Source organism: Pollachius pollachius, assembly GCF_949987615.1.
Source record: "Pollachius pollachius genome assembly, chromosome: 8".
NCBI classification, from domain to species: Eukaryota; Metazoa; Chordata; class Actinopteri; order Gadiformes; family Gadidae; genus Pollachius; species Pollachius pollachius.
Window position 1 is genome coordinate 4,254,559 of NC_136941.1, and position 22,699 is coordinate 4,277,257.

The 22,699-nt window shown below is 48.5% G+C and overlaps 2 protein-coding genes across 5 annotated transcripts; one reads left to right on the plus strand and one right to left on the minus strand.

Moving 5' to 3' along the window:
• Positions 1 to 4,829: 4,829 nt before the first annotated feature.
• Positions 4,830 to 8,884, plus strand: LOC307079483 (ER membrane protein complex subunit 3). 2 transcript variants are annotated; one of them, XM_079741849.1, is made up of 9 exons: positions 4,830 to 4,904; positions 5,603 to 5,825; positions 6,835 to 6,892; positions 6,995 to 7,088; positions 7,185 to 7,289; positions 7,732 to 7,813; positions 7,897 to 7,976; positions 8,185 to 8,267; positions 8,689 to 8,884. In XM_079741849.1, the coding sequence occupies exons 2-9, from the start codon at positions 5,677 to 5,679 to the stop codon at positions 8,815 to 8,817; spliced, it is 780 nt and encodes a 259-aa protein (XP_079597975.1). In that variant the 5' UTR covers positions 4,830 to 4,904; positions 5,603 to 5,676; the 3' UTR covers positions 8,818 to 8,884. The 2 variants fall into 2 exon arrangements, with proteins under 2 accessions (XP_079597975.1, XP_079597976.1); XM_079741850.1 differs by having other exon boundaries at positions 4,835 to 4,892.
• Positions 8,885 to 9,055: 171 nt separating this feature from the next.
• usp11 (ubiquitin specific peptidase 11) lies at positions 9,056 to 22,697 on the minus strand. Of its 3 annotated transcripts, none has more exons than XM_079741841.1 (21): positions 22,510 to 22,697; positions 21,448 to 21,557; positions 19,751 to 19,881; positions 19,308 to 19,425; positions 19,018 to 19,163; positions 18,831 to 18,892; positions 18,166 to 18,262; positions 17,601 to 17,774; positions 17,201 to 17,359; positions 16,614 to 16,838; positions 16,114 to 16,197; positions 15,897 to 15,991; positions 15,134 to 15,352; positions 14,612 to 14,709; positions 12,577 to 13,110; positions 12,071 to 12,141; positions 11,610 to 11,722; positions 11,349 to 11,498; positions 10,737 to 10,852; positions 10,435 to 10,523; positions 9,056 to 9,915 (listed from the first exon to the last, which is right to left on the minus strand). In XM_079741841.1, exons 1-21 carry the CDS (start codon positions 22,602 to 22,604, stop codon positions 9,751 to 9,753), a joined length of 3,051 nt encoding a protein of 1,016 aa, XP_079597967.1. In that variant the 5' UTR covers positions 22,605 to 22,697; the 3' UTR covers positions 9,056 to 9,750. The 3 variants fall into 3 exon arrangements, with proteins under 3 accessions (XP_079597967.1, XP_079597966.1, XP_079597965.1); XM_079741840.1 differs by having other exon boundaries at positions 19,751 to 19,914; XM_079741839.1 differs by having other exon boundaries at positions 19,751 to 19,917.
• Positions 22,698 to 22,699: the final 2 nt, after the last annotated feature.

Genomic DNA, 22,699 nt, shown 5'->3' on the forward strand with positions numbered 1-22,699 from the left:
GAGGAGCAGGAGCAGAGGCTGAAGGACAAGGATGAGGAGAACTTATCATCTTGCAAAAAGACTTACTTCTAACTCACTTCAATAGAGAAACAGACAGACAGACAGACAGACAGACAGACACAGACACTCCCTGGTTCCAACTTCCTCCTCTACTGACCTCCAGATGACCTTCCCATCTACTCGTCCACACGAGGGCAGCGATTGGCACGCTGCGAGATGCGTCACATGACCGGACTGGACCAATGAGTAACCGTGCCAGATAATGACCTCTATTTCCTCTACAGCTCAGCTACGGTCTGGCTGATGTCATGCTAACATGCTAACGCTAACGGTACCCCCTAATGGGGGCCATGTTGTTTCCAAGAAGACTGCAAACCGAAGCCAACCGGACAAGGTTTCAGACGGACTCTGAGGACCGTCTGACTGCATGAACAGGCAGATCAAATATGAATGTTTATGGTCACGATGTTACCGTATTAACAGGTCTATACCGTACAAATGATCTTACCCTATATACTTGTATATACGGTAATAAGAATTTTACCGTATATGCATGTAAATACTGAAGCATTATTTATACGGTGATCACTTCATGGTACATAAAAATATACATGGTGGTAATATTAGGGTATATTTAGTTATAACCTCCCGGTAGAAACAGTGGATGCAGGGTGTTTGAATGGTATATATATATATATATATATATATATATATATATATATATATATATATATATATATAGTAAGGGGTAAGGCTAGGAGCTTTAACAGCTTGGACACACAGGGACTCCAACTGCCGTGGACGGGATCCTTTGAGGCTTTTGGTGACAAATCGTAAATGGATGTGGTATGCATTCCTGTTTTATACAAAAAAATATATTCATATAGAGGTACATTTATTTATGGATTCATACAATCAGCACCCTTAATCCAATCACACTATTTACACGGAAATATAAGCCTATAAATATCCTAAAGTAGACGTTTTGACTGTTTCCACGTCAACTATAGACTACAGGCTACTGTGTGTGTGAACCCCTTTATTGTTGGAATGGAGCCGTATTGAGACATAGTGCATGCTGGGATGTGTAGTCCTGGGACAGGACAACGTATCAATAGTTGGTTCAAAACCCAAATGAAATGGTTGACTTGTGAAGTTAAGCTCAAATAAGATTTTTAAACAAAGACCTGTTACATCCACCAGCCGTCCAGCCAGTTCAGACCAGTCCTGTTCCCATGGCCACCAGCTATGTGTGTGGTGGGTGCTGGTTCACCTACAGACCTTCTTTAAGACACAGAACTAAGTTCTGTCTTCTGCCAAGACAAAAGGAATCCACTTTGTGCGTTATGACGTATAAGGAACATGTGGCTACACATCGTATAGGAGGTCACTCCCACCCAGACTCACTCTGCAGCCTGCTGTCACCCCCACCCAGACTCACTCTGCAGCCTGCTGTCACCCCCACCCAGACTCACTCTGCAGCCTGCTGGAGTCACCCCCGCCCAGACTCACTCTGCAGCCTGCTGGAGTCACTCCCGCCCAGACTCACTCTGCAGCCTGCTGCAGTCACTCCCACCCAGACTCACTCTGCAGCCTGCTGGAGTCACCCCCACCCAGACTCACTCTGCAGCCTGCTGGAGTCACTCCCACCCAGACTCACTCTGCATCCTGCTGGAGTCACCCCCACCCAGACTCACTCTGCAGCCTGCTGGAGTCACCCCCACCCAGACTCACTCTGCAGCCTGCTGGAGTCACCCCCACCCAGACTCACTCTGCAGCCTGCTGGAGTCACCCCCACCCAGACTCACTCTGCAGCCTGCTGGAGTCACTCCCACCCAGACTCACTCTGCAGCCTGCTGGAGTCACTCCCGCCCAGACTCACTCTGCAGCCTGCTGGAGTCACTCCCGCCCAGACTCACTCTGCAGCCTGCTGGAGTCACTCCCGCCCAGACTCACTCTGCAGCCTACTTGAGTACTTCGCCATCACCCCTCATGGGGAGGTCACTCACCTCCAGACTCACTCTGCAGACCTGCTGGTGTCGGCGACACAAGTCCTGTCCTGTGGTGACAGGAAATGACCTCAGAGCAGACAGGATGTCCTCGTTCAATTGGCCGACGCTCTCTGGGCTGGTCATGTGATGATTGGCCAGGTTCTAGATTGGTCTCCGGATGAGGTCCTGTGGGAACCCAGTTACCGTGGAAACCTTGTTCTTTTTTTGGTGTGGAAACTTAAACCGTCAACGGATGACGGAAGGCGTGGCTGACGGACGGGGGAGCAGTCTTTGCAGAGGCATGCGTCAGCCGAGCCCGAGCATACGCGATCTGATTGGATGACGTACCCGTCGCTGCCTGAAAAGTCAATGGGATCCGTCAACGGACGGACGCAGATTAGGATCGATATTGTGGTGACAGCTTCTTCTAACATCTTCATCAGCTCTTCTAATATCATCAGGGCTCCTCCAATGTATCAGAGCGCCTCGTTCTTCTACGTTCCTCTAACATCTTCAGAGCTCCTGGTTCTTCTAACATCTTCAGAGCCCCTGTTTCTTCTAACATCTTCAGAGCCCCTGGTTCTTCTAACATCTTCAGAGCCCCTGGTTCTTCTAACATCTGCACAGCTCCTGGTTCCTCTAACATATTCCCAGCTCCTGGTTCTTCTGTTCCTTGGTGGAGCTCCTGGATTTCCTTTGGGTCGTCTATGTGAGCTGAGGTCTTCTCCTTGGCTCTTTTGGTTTTGTGTGTTCTTGCATCATAACAAACAGAAGCAGGTTCTGATGGTCCAGAGACTCTGCTGGTTCTGACCCATGGGTCTGGACCCCGTTGCCCGCATGCTCGCACGATCTCACACCTCTGAACCGCAGTCTCACATACTTGTAAAAGCTATTTTATTGATAAAGTTTTGTGGTTTTGAACGCAGAGGTGAAATTTTATCGGTGCCTCTAGCCCTCCTCCTGTCCGTCACCACCGCCACACGCGCACACACACACGCACACACACACACACACACACACACACACACACACACACACTCAATCTTTCACACACACACACATACACACACACACACACACACACATACACGCAATCTTTCACACACACACACACACACACACACACACACACTCTTACACACACAGACACACACACACGCTCACTCACTCTCACACATACAAACACCCACACACACACAGCAGTTTCACTGCCTCCGGATGTAAACGTATAAACTACCTAAACAGTAAAAGGAACAAGTTTCTCTGAGTCATAACATCTCTCTCCTCCTCCTTTTAAACTAGTTCTCAGATGAAGTCTCCACGGGGGACAGCTGGCACCAGCGTCATTATGATTGATAATAACACGCGTGTCGCCGCGTGTTTCCGCAGTAGAACACTTCTGACCCTTTCAAGATCCCAAATACCTTCAACACATTGAGCCACTCGAGGAGAGCCCTGTTTGACTTATCAGAAACGTTGTGACCTCTGACCCCTGGATGGTGGTGCTACTCTCTGTGACCTCCCCCCCCCCTCCTGGCTGCATGTTACTCCTGTATCCACTCTGAACTCTGAACCTTGTAAATACAAGAGGACTTAACCTCCCTGGAGTCCTGAAGGAACCCTGAGAACCAGCCTGATGAGCCCACCAGCTCTGCACACCGTACACCGAGAGAGGGTCGCCTGGATCAGCCTGGATCCGCCTGGATCTCACCTGGATCCACCTGGATCTCACCTGGAGCCTAGATCTTTCTGTGTAGAGATACAGCCGTCTCTCCTCCCATCTCCTCTTTCTAGATGTCTGCGTGTGTAGAGAAAGAGACCTCTAGATAATGTCTCCATCCCTACACATATAGACATCTAGAAAGGGGAGATGGGATATCAACACAGAGGCAGACTGACATGTCTTTATCTGTCTATATGTCTGTGTGTAGAGATGTAGAGATATAACAGACATGTCTGTAGGAGTCTATGTGTATAGATATAGATATAAATCTATGCGGACATGTCTGTAGCTGTCTGTGTCTATGTGTAGAGATATAGATCTATAGCAGACATGTCTGTCGATGTCTCTGAGGTTTCGTGGTGACAGGCCTGGAGAGGTGTTCTACGTCCTGGGAGTGAGAGGTGATGTTGTGTTCCTGTACTGCGTCCTGTCTGGAGGAACCGCCTTGTTTTAAAGATGACTTATGGAAACGTTTCGTTGTGTACATAAAATATATTACTTGTACTTGTTTTTGAAACGGAGAACTGAACCAGTGGACATAATATAATTGCTCTTATGATATAAAGATCTGTTCCAGTGGTGCCCACATGTCTTTTATTTTGGTTTGCGTGTGTGTGCAAGTGTGTGTGTGTGCTATGTGTGTGTGAGTGTGTGCTTTCATGCGTGTGCACGCGAGTGTGTTTGTGTGAACATGCACGTGTGTGTGTGCGTGTGTAATACCGTGTGTGGGATTTTTGGTTCTAGGGTTTGATATAGGGGGTTAGGGTTATATGATTAGCTTTGGAGTACTAAACATCATATCATATACAAGAATACCAAATATCATATTCTTGCATTTCGTTGAAAAAGTCCTTACTCAACTTAATCCAATGCATTTACTATACAATTACGTTGCACTACCTGCAAGAGTTTAAAATACGAAATACTAAATCATTTATTCTGACCAATGTACTTATTGTAAACCGCTTTGGATGAAGGTAGCTGCTAAAGGCCCTGAATGTGAACAGTCATACAGTCTCGTGTACTGTACGAGGTGTCGTCACACGCGTGGCCGCTGAGGGACGCTGTCACGTCGTCATTTGATCACGAACCAGAAGTGTTCTTCTTCTCCGTCTGGAGTTCGCTTCGTCCTCGTTTGAACGTGTCCGTACCGAACTCCTCAGGACTTCGTGGATGTGGTGAGTCGTGAGGTAGGACAGGAGAAGCCGTCCCAATGACATCACGGTCTCGTGTTTAGCGTTTATCAGCGTGGGGTTCGAGTCACGTGACCCGTGATTATTTTAAACTAAGACCAGCTAGCTGCTGGGCTAGCCGCTAGCAGGAGACACTCAACTCTCTTAACTCGAACTCCCTTAACTCTTGACTCACCCAACTCAAACTCCCTTAACTCTCCCTCACTTAATTCTGCCTAGCTTAACTCTCACTAACTTGACATCTACTTGTCTTGCATCAGCGTATGGTCTGGTGTATATAACCTGATGGTCCAGGTGTATCTGTCCGTGCGTGTGTGTCCTTCACTGGAAAGAGCACATAATCATTAATCACTAGAATTAACACTGTTATGTATGCAACTAGTTATGTATATGACTAGTTTTGTATGTAGGTAGCAGACCTGCAGGCGTACGCTGTGTGTGGTTAATAATATTGTCTGGTCTGGGATTCCTGTACCACCTGTCAGGGTCTTAATGCGGACCATCTCTAATGCTCTGATGGTGTCAACGACACGTCTTCTGGATATTCTAGTGTATCATCTCGTTTCAGTTCTATTACCGTCCCGTCATGTCTGTCGTTGAGCACCCTAATGCCCCTTATCTTAACCTATCTTATAGAGGTCATAGACGATGCCTTGTGTCATGCCTTCATCTCCCATCATGCTCTGCTCCCCCAGATCCCCGCCCTGTGTGTGTGTGTGTGTGTGTGTGTGTGTGTGTCGCTCTCTCCGTTGACCTTTTGACCTGCACCATGGCTGAGCTGCTGCTGGACTCCAGCATCCGGGTGTGGGTGGTGCTGCCCATCGTCTTCATCACCTTCTTCGTGGGCGTGCTGCGTCACTACGTCAGCCAGCTGCTGCACAGCGACAAGAAGGTGGAGCTGGAGCAGGTGTCAGACAGGTGGGTCTGGAGAGGTGTCAGACAGGTGGCTGTGAGACAGGTCTGGAGAGGTGTCAGACAGGTGGGACTGGAGGCATCCGGGATGTGTAGACGGTTGCTTAGTTGTTATAGGCGTTCTACTAGTTAGTGAGTTAGACTAGTGGTTAGTAAGTCTAGTAGTTGGTTTGAGCAGTGGCTAATTAGGGTAAGTTGAAAGGTTTTGTGTTTGATCCCCTAAGTCTACCTGTAGTCCTCCTAGTGCAAGATAACACCTGACTACCTGCTCCTTAATGACCTGTCTCTCTACTGTCCAACCCCTACCTGCTCCTTAATGACCTGTCTCTCTACTGTCCAACCCCTACCTGCTCCTTAATGACCTGTCTCTCTACTGTCTAACCCCTACCTGCTCCTTAATGACCTGTCTCTCTACTGTCCAACCCCTACCTGCTCCTTAATGACCTGTCTCTCTACTGTCCAACCCCTACCTGCTCCTTAATGACCTGTCTCTCTACTGTCCAACCCCTACCTGCTCCTTAATGACCTGTCTCTGTACTGTCTAACCCCTACCTGCTCCTTAATGACCTGTCTCTGTACTGTCTAACCCCTACCTGCTCCTTAATGACCTGTCTCTGTACTGTCTAACCCCTACCTGCTCCTTAATGACCTGTCTCTGTACTGTCTAACCCCTACCTGCTCCTTAATGACCTGTCTCTGTACTGTCTAACCCCTACCTGCTCCTTAATGACCTGTCTCTGTACTGTCTCACCCCTACCTGCTCCTTAATGACCTGTCTCTGTACTGTCTAACCCCTACCTGCTCCTTAATGACCTGTCTCTGTACTGTCTCACCCCTACCTGCTCCTTAATGACCTGTCTCTGTACTGTCTAACCCCTACCTGCTCCTTAAGGACATAATCACTGTTAGTGTCTGATTTAAGTGTCTGCTAAATGACTAGTAGATCCATAGTGGTGTTTGTTGGCCGTGCATCTGATTGGTTGCTCAGATGTTTTAAACAATCGTCTCCTCTCAGTCAGGTGTTGCTGAGAAGCCGAATCCTGAGGGAGAACGGAAAGTACATCCCCCGACAGGTACACACACACGCACACACACACACACACACAGGTTTTGACTGCCTGTATCTAACCTTGTGTGTGTCTCTGTACTGTGTGTGTGTTTGACTCTGTGTGTAGTCGTTTGCCATGAGGAAGTTCTACTTCAACGACACAGAGACAGGCTTCTTCAAGACGGTGAAGAGGAAGGTGGTCCCCAAGAACCCTATGACCGGTACAGAGTGTGTGAGAGGAGAGTGTGTGAAATGGTAGGCTACTGGCAGCCTCTTCTGGTGCTAAGCTCTGTGTGTGTGTGTGTGTGTGTGTGCAGACACCAGCATGCTGACAGACATGATGAAGGGGAACCTGACCAACGTCCTCCCCATGATCCTGATTGGAGGATGGATCAACTGGGCCTTCTCAGGCTTCGTCATCAGTGAGTCCTGACCTCTACTGTGTGCCAGAGTGAGGGCTGATGTGTGACAGAGTGTGAGGGGTAACAGAGTGAGGGGTAATGCGTGTCAGAGTGAGGGGTACAGGATGAGGGCTGAGGTGTGACAGAGTGAGGGCTGATGTGTGAGGGGTAATGTGTGACAGGGTGAGGGGTAATGTGTGACAGGGTGAGGGGTAATGTGTGACAGGGTGAGGGGTAATTTGTGGCAGGGTGAGGGGTCATTTGTGGCAGGGTGAGGGGTAATGTGTGACAGGGTGAGGGTCGATGTGTGACATGGTGAGGGAGCATACGTGTGACAGTGAGGGGTAGTGTGTAACAAATGTGTGAGTAATGGGTGACTGGGTGACAGGGTGAGGAGTATCATGTGACAGTGAGGGTGACGTGTGACAGGGTGAGGGGTAATGTGTGTGTTCCTGTGCTCCAGCCAAGGTCCCCTTCCCTCTCACTCTGAGGTTCAAACCCATGCTGCAGAGGGGAATCGAACTGCTGTCCCTGGACGCCTCCTGGTAATACACACACACACACACACTCTCTCTCGCTCTCTCTCTCTCTCTCTCTCGTCGGTATGCCAGCATGCGTTGTGTTTCAGGGTGAGCTCTGCGTCCTGGTACTTCCTCAACGTGTTCGGTCTGAGGAGCATGTACACCCTGCTGCTGGGGCAGGACAACGGTCAGTACCTCCCAGCATGCACCACACTGCCTCCTCAGAATCCAACCCCCTAGTGACATCACTAGTGGGAGGGTGCATCTGGCTGGACCCTCCCCCTGTGAGAGGGTTGATCTTCATCCCCCCCCTGGTGGTGGTGGTCTGCTAAATGGATCAATCTTTATTCATACTCTGTATTAATAGCGTTATACGCATTGTCTCCGGTGTGTAGCTGCTGACCAATCACGGGTCATGCAGGACCAGATGACCGGCGCTGCCATGGCGATGCCCCCTGACCCCAACAAGGCCTTCAAGGTAAGAGGAAGCCTCCCCAGGGGTCAGACAGGATAACTAGTACTATGTTTTTGTACTGTGTGTCGCAGTAGTATCGTTAGGTGTGTAGTAGTATAGCGTATTATCACGTGTTCTTCAGAGTGAGTCGGAGGCCGTGGAGATGGTGGTAGTATTGTGTAGTAGTATCATTGTGCGTGTGGTGAAGTGGTAGTAGTGTTGTCATGTGTTCCTTACACCGCGTTCACATTGTACATGTCCGTCGACGGAGGGCGTCTCTGGCTTATGGGTAACGCGATCTGATTGGCCGACGGATCCGTAGCCTGCGTGAACGCGGTGTTAAGAGCGAGCGGGATAGCTTATGGAGATAGTATTGTGTAGTATAATTAGGTGTGTTGTGTAGTTAGCGGTGGTAGCAGTAGTAGTGTCCTCATGTGTTCCTCAGAGCGAGTGGGAAGCCCTGGAGGTCCTGGAGCACCACTGGGCCCTGGAGAGCGTGGAGGAGGAGCTCATGTCCCGGGACCTCAACCTGGAGAGCCTCTTCAGCACGGAGCTGCAGGCCGCCATGTTCTAGACGCCGTCGGGCCTTATTTATCGTTGTTTCTTCGCCGCTCCTCAATAAAGACATGTTTTCATCTCCACTCTCTGGGTCTTCTTTGTAACGGGAGGGATGGGAGTCTTCGGTTGTCGTGGCAACCGGGGGCCGGTTTCCCCAGGACCCCAACACTGAGTGGTGGGCCGTTATAACCGGCAATCGTCGGGTTTCCATGGCGACTGCCCACGCCCGGCGAATCAACACGCGCCAAAAAAGGTGTTGTCATAGCAACGTTTATTCATATCAAAAGCTGGAATACATTAAAATATTTCATCTGTTTTTGTCTGAGGAAAGTGTCACACCCAGCAGTTATCATTATACATTTATTACAAAAATACTGTACAGAACTGTAGAACCAGGAGGCGGAGCCTTCAGCAGCTGGTTAGCCAACCGTCCACCATGTCATCTATACACAATACCCTGGACCAATCAGAACACCTGGCATCATACCCTGCACCAATCACAGCCCCAGACCGACCCTGATCCATGAAGAAAGTCCCCAGAAAGATTGTACCTCAATATACACGATATATATACTCCCTGATGCTGCTGGTTCAGCTGTCACTCAGACCCAACCCCCTCTGGATATGTGAAGATATATTGGTGGATAGATCTAGGTGGTGAGTTACAGTGTTCTGGACAGGAGGCCTGAACTAGCACAATGAACACCATCCCATAATATACCTCACGGGACGCGTTTCAGCCACCCTCTTATTCCACACCCATAACCTGTCTGTCTCCGAGGCTGTCAGACAGACAGGCTGTCCCATAACTTGTGTCTGCCAGTCTGTCCAGAGGGGAACCATCATTAAAATAATATAATATATAATAGCGATATGATATTTAATAACGGTATGATAATAATATAAAATAAGGCCCATTCACATCAACAAACGCACCGGGCAGATTTATTCAGTCCGTTTCCATGGTGACGCAGGCGGCTCCGCCCTGCTCTGCCTCCTGGCTGCTACAGGAAGTGATGTCGGTGGAGGGGGCGTGGCTAGCGGCGGGGCTGGGCGCGGCAGGGTGTCTGATCTTGTCTTGTCGGTGGTAGAACAGGAGGTAGGCTGCATTGGTCTGGAGACACGGAGGAGACAGGTGATGTAGCTCATCATTACCCCACTGACACCTGACGTAGCTCATTACCCTACTGACACCTGACGTAGCTCATTATCCCACTGACACCTGACATAGCTCATTACCACACTGACACCTGGCGTAGCTCATTACCCTACAGACACCTGGCGTAGCTCGTTACCCTACAGACACCTGGCGTAGCTCATTACCCTACAGACACCTGACGTAGCTCATTACCCTACCGGCACCTGACGTAGCTCATTACCCTACCGGCACCTGACGTAGCTCATTACCCTACCGGCACCTGACGTAGCTCATTACCCCACTGACACCTGATGTAGCTCATTACCCTAACGACACCTGACGTAGCTCATTGCCCCACAGACACATATACACTTATTGGGGATGATATTACTGTGATTGATGATGACTCATCCCTTATTAATCATGACTCACCCCTTATTGGGGACATTATCTCTGTGATTGATGATGACTCGAGTGTGATTGATGAAGACTCACCACTATCTGGTCCTCTGTAGCGAAGGTGACCTTGCTGTCGTCGTAGTAATACCACTGACCGTTGTCCTTGTTCCTGCTGTAGCTGGTGTCTACACACGCACAAAATAAGAGTGGAAAATACTAAAGACCAATAGCTATAACTTTTAGCTATGTACACACTCTGATTCGAGGCCTTGTGAGGTTAACCTGAGGGACCAAAAATACATGCTACTATAGTACGCTATTATATTAGCTACGATATTAACAGTCTGTGAATTCACTACATTAAAAAGGTGTTTGAGGAAGAGAGGGGAGGGTCTTACAGTGGCCATCTCGAAGTCCTCCATAGTGATTTGACACAGCGATGAGGTCATAGCGGCTTGGAGGCTCCCCATTGGTCAGTTTCTTTCTCAGCAGACAGTCAGAGAAGTCCAGATCTCTGGAGAAACAGGACAAAAATCAAACCGATGTGAATAAAATAGATATAATCATCTTAATAGGTGAGAGCCCATTTCTAACCCTTAGCCTAAAGCCTAGCTCTAACCCTTAGCCTAAAGCCTGTCTCTAAATATTAGCCTAAAGTCTGGCCTTAACCCTTAGCCTAAAGTCTAACTCTAAATCTTTGCCTGAAGCCTAGCTCTAACCCTTACTGTGCGTTCACACCAGAAGCGAGTATTTGCGCTGCATGCTCGAGCAAACATCAAAGCACTCGCGCGAGTGGATGAGGGGCTTACCTCCTGTGAAAGCCAACGTTTCTTTCCGCCTTCATTTTTGGTGTGAACCAAAAATGCACCTTTAGCCCATAGCCCTGAACCTTAGCCTAATGTGTGTGTGAGTGTGAGCGTGAGCGTGAGCGTGAGCGCGCGTGCGTGCGTGCGTGCGTGCGTGTGTGTGTGTGTCCAGTAGGACCAGGACCTGGTGTACATGGGGCCTACCTGAGGGGGAAGTGGACCAGGGAGTCCAGCTTCTCTCTGGAGAACTTGTTGTAGGAGAATCTCTTCAGGTGGATGATGAGGACCTCAGGGAGGCCCCACAGATCCAGCTTCTTAGTGGCGAGCTGGTGAAGCTTACACACAGGGCAGTACCTACACACACACACACACACACACACACACACACACACGGTATATATTACCTGTGTATATAGTTATAGTATATAATGTATATATAATGTATTTATGTTCTCTAATGTATACCAGGGGTTGTCCTCTTCCAGCGTCTCCGTGGTGGTGAACAGCTGGATGCACTCCTGCAGCTGGACTGACATCTGCTGCTGGGACTCGTCCATGCTGCTGTGCTTGGTGTACTTCTAGATATTAATACATACAATAGTCATAATAATACATACAATATTCATATTAATACACACAATATTCATATAAACACACACTATATTCATATTAATACATAATCTCATCCAAGCTGCTGTGCTTGGTGTCCTTATTAATGTATAACAATATTTATACATATGATATATTAACACTATATAACTAAATACTTCATGTCAATGTCAATTAATGTCATCAATGATACATAAATACTCTAGAATATGAATCAGAATATATGAAATGTAATTATACTGTTATAATTATTGCCATTGATGACATGAATCCAATGCGTCATAGACAGTGAGCAGGGGTCAGAGGTCAAAGGTCACCTCTGCTTCGTTCTCGTTGTAGTAAGTCTTCTTCATGTCAGGGTCCCAGTCGATGGCCACATAGGGCTGGGCTGGGGGGAGAGCTCAGGGTTAGACAGTATCAGGGGGGTGAGACAGTTTCAGGGGGGGTTAGACAGTAGGGGGGGTGAGACAGTATTGGGGTTTGAGAGTGAGGGGGGATCAGACAGTGTCAGGGGGGTTACACAGTACCAGGGGGGTTAGACAGGGTTAGACAGTGTCAGGGGGGTTAGACAGGGTTAGACAGTGTCAGGGGGGTTAGACAGGGTTAGACAGTATCAGGGGGGTGAGACAGAATCAGGGGGGGTGAGACAGTATCGGGGTTAGAGAGTGAGGGGGGATCAGACAGTGTCAGGGGGGTTAGACAGGGTTAGACAGTGTCAGGGGGGTTAGACAGTGTCAGCGGGGTTAGACAGTCTAAGGGTTAGAGAGTGAGGGGGCAGTATATAGATATAGTATATACATGTGTGTATAGTGTAATAACGTACAGGTAAAGGAGAAGGCCAGGCCGCCCTCCCCCATCCCCCTCTCGGTGGTTCCGTTGGAGTTGACCGCCTGGATCGAGAACAGGCTCCTCCTCTTCTTACGACACAACTTCCTCCTTGCCTGCTGCTCATTGGCTGCTGGGATGGGAGAACACGCCTCTTCCTGTTTGTCTTCTTCTGCAGTCTCCCCGGCTGCTGCTACGGCACCGCCACTAGCAGGACTGGAGCTAGCAGGGCTGGCGCTAACATGGCAAGTGCTAGCCTGGCTAGTGCTAGCATGGCCGGTGCTAGCGCTAGCATTTGAGGAAGCAATGGTCTCTCCGCTAGCATTAGCGTTAGCACTGGAGCTGGCACTGCTGGTGCTGGCAGCTGAGCTGTGATTGGATGTCTCCTCACTGCTGCTGTCCAATGAGGGTTGGGCGTTGTTGGTGGCAGATGGGGGCGTCGTCAGGGCTGTGGCGTCCGGTTGGCTGACCGCCTGTCCGTCACCAGGCTGGGAGGGGCCAGCGGTCTCTCCGTTCTCCTCCCCTTCCTCATCTGTGGTTAAGCAAGACGACTCACTGACTACCCAGATAACCAGCACTCGAGTTGAGGGGGGATGAGGGGGGATGGCATGGTCCATAATAATAATGATCAAAATCACCCCCCTTCTGAAACAGCCATCCCCCCTTCCCATCCCCTGTTATTTTATCAATTAATGTGGAAATACTACCGCTATTTCATTATAGCGGTTTCCTTTTTGAATTCGGTGCAACGTTACTTTTCCCAGGGACAGATTTGACAGCGATACTGCATTCTCAGGCAGTATGCTATTGCGCAAGTACACAGGCGCGTCCTTGCGCAATAGTGCCTTAACGAGCTCTCATTCCACACCGTACGAGACAGACACTGGTAGCAAGAGGCTGTCTCTGCATCTCAGACATCGCTTCCGCAGGCAACTCTGTCCCCTTCTCTCCCTTTCATTCCAACCCGTGAGCAACGCTAGTCTCCCTTCTCTGCCGAATTCATTTTTGAAAAAATAGAATAAGAATCAGTTTTTAAAATCCTTAATTGTGATGCATGCCTCCGAATCGTGTGATGCGTTCGATCAGCTGCGTTTTTGGGGAAAAAATATATAATAATATAATAATAATAATAATAATAATGATAATAATAATTATCACACTGTTGGTCTCCCACCATATGCGCTGTCATCAGCACAAATGATCTGTCCCTAAAAGTTAAAATCCACCATCCCCCCTGGCTTTTTTTACAACTCGACCACTGCAGATAACCTACTAACTCACCGACTACCGAGATACCCTGCTTACTCACTGACTACCCAGATAACCTACTGACTCACAGACTAGCATGATTACCTGCTAACTCAGACTCCCCGGAAAACCTGCTAACCCAGTGACTACCCACAAAACCTGCTAACTCACTGACTACCCAGATAACCTGCTAACTCCCTGACTGCCCAGATAACCTGCTAACTCACTGAATACCCAGATAACCTGCTAACTCACTGAATACCCAGATAACCTGCTAACTCACTGAATACCCAGATTACCTGCTCACCATCTGACTACCCCGATAACCTGCTAACTCACTGAATACCCAGATAACCTGCTAACTCACTGAATACCCAGATAACCTGCCAACTCACTGAATACCCAGATAACCTGCTAACTGACTGACTACCCAGATAAACTACTAACTCAACTACTTAGCTAACCATCTATAAACACACTGGCGTGTTCAGAGAAAACAAACTAGATAACCTACTATCTAACTCATTAACTTAATAATTGACCAACTACCTGGCTAACTACCTAGCTTAATATCTTAGTGGACACACTTATAACAAGCTTACAAACTAACTAATGTACTCATCACTAACGAATGAAGATTAGTTTGCTAGCCAGTAGCTTTTGGTAACTTCCTAACTATCTAACTTCGTAGCCAACTACCTAGCTCATTAACTTAACTTGGTAGTGCACACACAAAGCTGTGTGTATTCTTCAACCAGCAGCTAACCAGCATGGTAGAGACTCACCATCACTGATCCCGTTGGTCTGAGTCTTGAACACCTCCTCCTCCTCCTCCTCCTCCTCCTCCACCTCCTCTGAGGGGTCGGGAGATCGAACGTAGCGCCTGGGGTCAGACCGCACAAACACACATCAGAGACGCAGCACCCAACAAACGCACAATATATTGATATACAATGTGTGTGTGTGTGTGTCCTAGGGCAGTCTCTGAAGCAGCCTCTGTGTGTGTGTGCGTGTGTGTATGAGGATGTGTGTGTGTGTGTGTGTGTGTGCCTCTGTGTCTCTGTGTGTGTGTGTGTGTGTGTCTGTGTGTGTGTGTGTGTCTCTGCGTGTGTGTGTCTCTGTGTGTGTGCGAGTCTCTGTGTGTATGTGTGTCTCTGTGTGTGTGCATGTGTCTGTGTGTGTGTGAGTCTCTGTGTGTATGTGTGTCTCTGTGTGTGTGCGTGTGTCTGTGTGTGTGTGTGTGTGTGTGTGTGTGTGTCTCTCTATGTGTGTGTCTCTGTATGTGTGCGTGCGCGTGTGTGACCCACTCCAGCCTCTGCAGCAGCAGGGGGTACAGCCCCTCCTGGGTGCAGAGGGTCCGTGGGACCGACAGCAGCAGGGGGTGGCCGAACAGGGAGGTCCCGTAGGAGCTGCTCCCCGAGCCGTAGTCCCGGTAGTGGGAGCGCTCCCGGAGGTACAGGCCCAGCACCACCTCCTCCTCCTGGTTCACCTCCTCTCCACCCCCCACACCACGGCTCAGCTCATACCTGGGGGGGGGGGAAGAGAGAGAGAGAGAGAGAGAGAGAGAGAGAGAGAGAGAGAGAGAGAGAGAGAGAGAGAGAGAGAGAGAGAGAGAGAGAGAGAGAGAGAGAGAGAGAGAGAGACAGAGAGAGACAGAGAGAGAGAGAGAGAGGGAGACGGAGAGGGAGAGGGAGAGAGAGACAGAGGGAGAGAGAGAGAGAGAGGGAGAGAGAGACAGAGGGAGAGAGAGAGAGAGAGACAGAGAGAAAGAGAGACAGAGAGAGGGAGAGAGAGAGAGAGACAGAGAGAGAGACAGAGGGAGAGAGAGAGAGAGACATAGAGAGAGAGAGAGACAGAGAGACAGAGAGAGAGAGAGAGCCAGAGAGAGAGAGAGACACACACAGGTGTGAATTACAGAGACTGTGTTGTACAAACCCAATTCTAAGGAACAGCACTAATTAAAATACCGTTTACCAAACCCCTCTCTGATTGGCTACTACGATCCATCGCTCTGATAGGCTACCATGCTGCCAGTGTGTCTTGTTCTGAGGAGGAAGCGGCGGTACGTACACAAAGATGTCGTCACGGTCCAGGATGCAGCTCAGGGCCTCATCCGCCTGGTAGATCTTATAGAAGCGGTGGTTGAAGACATCAGTCACCACCATCTGACCCACACACACACACACACACACACACACACACGTTATGAAGCCATCCAGCATTAGCCTCACGTTGTCGCCATGGTTACTCAGGGTCCTGGTGGACTAGGGTAGTCGGATGGACTGACCTGCTTGGCCGGGATGTTGATCAGCTGAGCCAGGGCAGAGCACAGGTCAGACACCTTGCCTGCCTTGGGAACCAGCAGGCGATACTGGGAACACACACACACACACACACACTATAGACACTGACCTGCACACGGGATTCTGTTGGCCCAGCACTGACTGAATTCAGTATGTGCGTGCGAGTGCGAGTATGTGAGTGTGAGTGTTTTAGCTGGACAGGTGTGTGAGTGTGTCATCTCTACAGGTGTGTGAGTGTGTCATCTCTACAGGTGTGTGAGTGTGTTAACTCTACAGGTGTGTGAGTGTGTTATCTCTACAGGTGTGTGAGTGTTATCTCTACAGGTGTGTGAGTGTGTTGTCTCTACAGGTGTGTGTGTTTTACCTGGACAGGTGTGTGAGTGTGTGGTCTCTACAGATGTGTGTGTGAATGTGTCGTCTCTACATGTGTGTGCGAGTGTGTTGTCTCTCCATGTGTGTGTGTGTGTGTGTGTGTGTGTGTTACCTGGAAAGGCTTTTCCTTGGGGTCGAGGGAGACGAAGAACACCTCCATCACGCGGTCCTTGCTGACAGGAAGAGGGACGCTGAGGTAGCAGAAGGGGTCGAACGTGACCGAGACCTTGTGGCACTCGGGGCAGACCAGTGTGGACTTGAAGAGGCCGTGGAAGGTGTCCACGATCACAGAGTCGTTACGGCGGAGGTGGTTCCGCCAAGCCTCCTCGGCCACTTCCTGTTCGGATATAGGGTGAAGTGGTGATGTCAGGATCGCTAACCAGCCTCAGAAAAACACTCAAGAGTCACTTGTTGATTGTCACATAGCCTCAGCATAGCCTCCCCCCTTATCCTTATTGTATGTTGCACGTCCTTGCCCCTTAAAATAGTACTTGCCATCGTGTATCGTCTTATCCCAGCAATCTTTGTTGTATACAAGGAACGGGTTAACCTAGCGACTGTTTCTATGAACATCCTTACTGTACCGAAAGCGATATATTCCCGCTTATTTTTCTTCTGATAAATGTACTCATAATAAGTCTCTTTGGACAAAAGCATCTCCTGAATGCCCTAAATGTAGATGTCCTCTTGAAGGCTGACCTGGTCGGGCCTCCCCCCTGCGTCCCTCAGCTCGATGTACTCCTTGTTCTTGACGCGGTTCAGGTCCTCGTGGAGCCCGTCCAGCAGGAAGGACAGCAGCTCCTGGCTGTCGTGCTGCTGGTAGCCCAGGAACTGGGAGGCAAAGTGGCCCACCTTGGTCTGCACACACAAACCCCCTGGGGTTAGCCACGCACATAGGGCAGGGCGGAGGGTCGTGGGTCAGGGTTGAGGGTCAGGGTCAGGGGTCAAGGTCTGGGAGGGGGGGGTGTTAGAGTGATGTTAGAGGTGAGGGGTCAGGGGTAAGGGTTGTGTTAGGGTTAAGGTCAGGGGTTGGGTTTACGTTAAGAGTTATGTTAGGGTTGAGGGTTAGAGTCAGGAGTCAAGGGGGGGGGGGGTGTACCTTGAAGATGCGTGGGACCACCGAGTGGTGGCGTCCAGACCACATCTGTTTGATGACGTCAGCGAAAGCCTCTGCGATCTCACCCTTCATCCCAAGAGGGTTGGTGAAGTTGAGCTCCTCCAGGTACGCACTCCGCAGGAAGTACTCCGTCAGGGGCGGAGTGTTGCTCAAACACTGGACACACCCACCAGGAAAAGGGAAACGTCAAACACCAACAAAGAAGAGAGACATCAAACACCAACGTAGAAGAGATCAAACACCAATGAGGAGAAGAGAGAGATCAAACACAAACGAAAAAGAGACACATCAAACACCAACGAAGAAGAGCCATCAAACACCAACGAAGAATAGAGACATCATACACCAACGAAGAAGAGAAATCAAACACCAACGAGGAAGAGGGAAAAATCAAACACCAACAAGGAAGAGAGAGCAATCAAACACCAACGAGGAAGATGGAGAAATCCAACACCAACGAGGAAGAGAGAGAAATCCAACACCAACGAGGAAGAGAGAGAAATCCAACACCAACAAAGAAGAATGTGTGTGCTGTGTGTGTGCCTACCTGCAGAGCAGAGTTCATAAAGCAGGTGTTTCCAAGGTTACTGAGACCACAGACTCCTGGCTGACCTCTGTACTCCTGGTCCTCCACCGAACACCTCCTGACACACACACACACACAAATTAGAGATAAAGATCAAATACACAACACATACTTATACACAACACACCAGATAGAGATACACAACACATACTTATACACAACACTCCAGATAGAGATACACAACACACACTTATACACAACACACCAGATAGAGATACACAACACATACTTATACACAACACACACTTATACACAACACACCAGATAGAGATACACAACACATACTTATACACAACACTCCAGATAGAGATACACAACACATACTTATACACAACACACCAGATAGAGATACACAACACATACTTATACACAACACTCCAGATAGAGATACACAACACACACTTATACACAACACACCAGATAGAGATACACAACACATACTTATACACAACACACACTTATACACAACACACCAGATAGAGATACACAACACATACTTATACACAACACAAACTTACACACAACACACCCCATATAGATACACAACACAAACTTACGCACAACACATACTTATACACAACACAAACAACACATATTTAAACACACCAGGGATGAAAGATTCTTACATGATCTGAGGTTTCGAGCTGGGCCAGGTTCCATCAGCATTCCTCATCTCCATAATGACCGTCTGGAACACACACACACACACACACACACACACACGCACACGCACACACACAGACACACACACACACACGTTATCTCCAGGCAGCTGGTAGTGAGTCCGGTGGAGGAGAGAGGTCGTGACCCTACCATGCCGGAGGTCAGGCAGGCGTCCAGCACGCTCACGTGCACGTTCCTGAGGCGCTCACAGCTGGTGTCTGAGCTCTTCATCCACAGACGGCACTCTGCCCCCTGCTGGACCGAGAACTCCCTACACATCACCTCCTGGAGGGAGTCTACACACACACACACACACACACACACACACACACACACACACACACACATTAGTACAAGTACAAGTAGTATAAGTACACACATACATTACACACATACATTATATACGTAAACACACACCATCCATCCACACACACACTTACGTATTCGGTCTGCGCGGCTAAAGCGCGCAGTAATGACGGTGTCCATGTTGCTATGGAGACAGAGGTAGACCTCCACAGGATAGATCTCCACCTTCAGGGTGCTGGGAAGGTCCACCACCTAAAACGCACACACACACACACACACACACACACACACACACACACACAGACACACACAGTTTGGTTTATAGAGATCTGTTGGGACAAATGGCATGCCAGCAGGTTTCGATTTGAAAATATTGTGTGCATGCTAGCTTAGATGGAACAGTTACCATTTTAGCAGGCGGAATATGCATTATGAGGATTGTATAGATGTGTTTGACATTAAGCGTGCTAGCAGGTTTTGAGGGGCTGGTAGCTTGCTAAAAGCGGTACCTCCTTGCGTTAGCCTTCTAACAGTTTTCTATGGTTTCGAGGGGCTGTTAGCATGCTAGAAGATGTACCTTGCGCTCCAGGGCAGGCTGGCCCTCCACCAGGCCATACCAGGCCAGCAGCTTGCGCCAGGCCTCTGCAGGAACGAGCATGAAGTCCTCGTTCTCCGCCAGACGCTCCTTCAGGTGGTACGAGTCCTGGTCTGGACACAGGAGGAGAGCAGTCGCATCACGTTCTGCTGGTGTGGGGCCAGAAACCAGACTCAACTCATTGGGTGTGGTTTCCTCATGACCTGACCTGTGATTGGCTGTTTGAGGTTTGGTAATAATCAACCAATGATATGTTGTTTCCCGTCTGGGATAGATAAAGTACATCTCATTTTTTTTATGTTATTATGGTTTGGTTTTTTTCAAATAATCGTATCGGTTGGTTTTGGGTGCGGTTTGGTTAGTTTTTGTTATGGTTTGATAGTAGGAGTGTAACGGTACACGTATTTGTACCGAACCGTCACGGTACAGGCACTTCGGTGCGGTTACAGAGGTGTACCGCGGTTCGTAAATGTGGCGTACATTGCATTAATATGGCGAATGTAAGGCTTGTTTTGCGATGCAGAATTTAAAACTTGAAGTCGGAGTTCCAACAGGACCATTTAGCCAAAGTATACTACTCCGTCTCCGTAACTACGGAGACCCCTCAGCAGCTCTCCGTCGGGATGTCGAATACGCAATGCAATTCGTCGCAATCTATCTTATATGTTGACTACAAACAATGTAAGCAGTGTTGTAAATAAACTTCCAAAGCTTTTCAAATCTTATTTGGTGTTTTATTGGTCCTTAAGGTGTAAAGTAAACACTGTACAAAGTAATTAAGGTGCAAAGTCAATCCGGAGAAGTGATTCAGGAAATGATTTTGTTAGAGGACCAATCACAGCCCTTGCCATCTCTGTTGCGTCGACCAATGGGTCCAAGCTACGGAGAGGGTCTCCGACAGGCTCTCCGCCTATGGAGAGGGCTCTCCGTGTCTACGTACAGCACTTTAACATGCACACGCATTTGAAAAGGCACCATCCAGGTGTTACTATCTCCGTTGCTGTGAAAAAAAAACGAGCTGTGCAAACCCAGCTCACGACACTATTTCAACAATCCCTGTCTGGGAATTCAGAGATGCAAATGCCATAAGCAAGTTTATTGGTGTTTTCATTGCTGCTGATCTACGGCCATTCTCCGTTGTTGAGAAACAAGCAGTTTTTTTTAAATTTTCCCCTTAACTATGAACCGTACCGTTCCGTACCGTGAAAAAAAATAAAAACCGAGGTACGTACCGAACCGTGACTTTTGTGTAACGTTACACCCCCATTTGATAGTATCTTAGATTTAAATGGTTAGTGTTTGTAATGGTTTGGTAATATCTTAGATTTAAATGGTTAGCATTTGCTATGGTTTGAAAATTGCAATTTGTTAATATTTCATGTTTGGACACTTGATCACTTGGGGTTTGTTATGGTCTGATAACAACCAGAACACTTGATTGGTTAGAGTTTGTTATGGTCCGGTATCAATTATATCATTTGATTGGTTAGAGTTTGTTATTGTGTGATAACAACCACAACATTTGATCAGTTGGTGTTTTTTTACGGTCCGGTAATAATCAGATCATTTGAATTGTTAAGAGTTCTTCTGAAGATGATTCTTATTCCATGTTCTGACCCTCATTTGCTAGCATTTTGTGCCGTTTGGATACAATGTGTACAGTATCCGTGGGAACTGACCTTCGAACAGCTCAGAGTTGTCGATCTGTCCTGGGAATGAGGACGAGTTCTGATCTCCTGTCTCCACAAACTCCTTCCACTGGTCGTACCAGCGCCGCTCCACCATGTACCTGCACACACACCAGCGTCAGGAGACACAATATATGGCTGTCGGTACAGTAAGGATTTTCATAGAACCAAGTGCAAAGCACTAACAATCTCTAGGTTCACTCATTCCCTCTATGCAATAAAGATAGCTAGGATAAGACCAACCGTAGTCAAAGATACCTTCTTCAATTACTATAGAAACTTATCGATAACAGTTTAAGACAGAGTTAGCTATGAATATATATGCTAAATTACATGTTAGGGACGGCTTAGTTTAGGTAGTAAGTGTTATGTATATGGTTGGAGATTATGTTTAAGATGTTCATCGTCTGAGTGTGTTAGCTACAGTAGTGTACATCTACACTACAGGTGATCCCCGGGACCGTCCTAACCCAACCTGAAGGTTCAGCAGTCTTTAACTATCGTAAAACCAAAACCGAAAGCAAAAAAATAGTTCCTGAGAATCACACACATTGAGATTTGAATAAATGAGAGATTATGGTATATCAATCTGTTTATGGTTTCGCTTTGACAGGACGTGACTTGATCAATAACAACAGACGAGGTCCGGTGGGTACGGACACGTTGTCTCTCTATATATCTACTGCTTTACCTTCAATGTCCTGGACACCTTCAATGTCTATCTCAGACTATATAGGTGATAACAAGGAGGACAAGGAGGACACTGATGACCGGAGCGGTCGGCATCAGCTCCCGGGTGAGCTGTGCTAGATAACAGAAGAGGTTCAGCCTGGTTTAGTTTCTATCTCGATCAACTGGTACTACCAGGTCTGCCCTACCTAGCGGTTTAAAGTCTACCCCTCAGCCGCCTGGGGCGTCTGTTTCATAGTCAGCTTCAAGACTTCAGGCGGGTTTCGATGCGGCGGTGTTGGTAGCATTGCTAGCCCCCGTGCTAACGGCTCGGAGCTGTCACTTGAGTCCGGCGCCCAGCGCACCCAGGGCGGCCACACTCACCAGCTGCCCCCCGCTCGGAGCTCGCTTCCCTGGAGCAGGGCCTCGACCTCCCGTCGCTGGGTCTCCAGGCCCGGAGGCTCAGTCACGCTGCTCATACTAAATCATAAACGTCCGGATGATTCGATAATGTAGCTGGTGTCAACAGACGCATCGATCCGATCGGTGGACGAGATGTGTGTTTGGGGAAGTA

Excerpts from the sequence above, each read along its gene's own strand:
- usp11 (XM_079741839.1), bottom strand. The coding sequence starts at position 22,604 with ATGAGCAGCGTGACTGAGCCTCCGGGCCTGGAGACCCAGCGACGGGAG. Across the intron at positions 19,164-19,307 it reads TAGCCGCGCAGACCGAATAC|ACTCCCTCCAGGAGGTGATG; the intron begins GTAAGTGTGTGT and ends GTGTGTGTGTAG. Across the intron at positions 10,524-10,736 it reads AGGACTTCGAGATGGCCACT|ACACCAGCTACAGCAGGAAC; the intron begins GTAAGACCCTCC and ends GTGCGTGTGTAG.
- LOC307079483 (XM_079741849.1), top strand. The coding sequence starts at position 5,677 with ATGGCTGAGCTGCTGCTGGACTCCAGCATCCGGGTGTGGGTGGTGCTG. Across the intron at positions 6,893-6,994 it reads GAAAGTACATCCCCCGACAG|TCGTTTGCCATGAGGAAGTT; the intron begins GTACACACACAC and ends CTCTGTGTGTAG. Across the intron at positions 7,089-7,184 it reads CCCCAAGAACCCTATGACCG|ACACCAGCATGCTGACAGAC; the intron begins GTACAGAGTGTG and ends GTGTGTGTGCAG.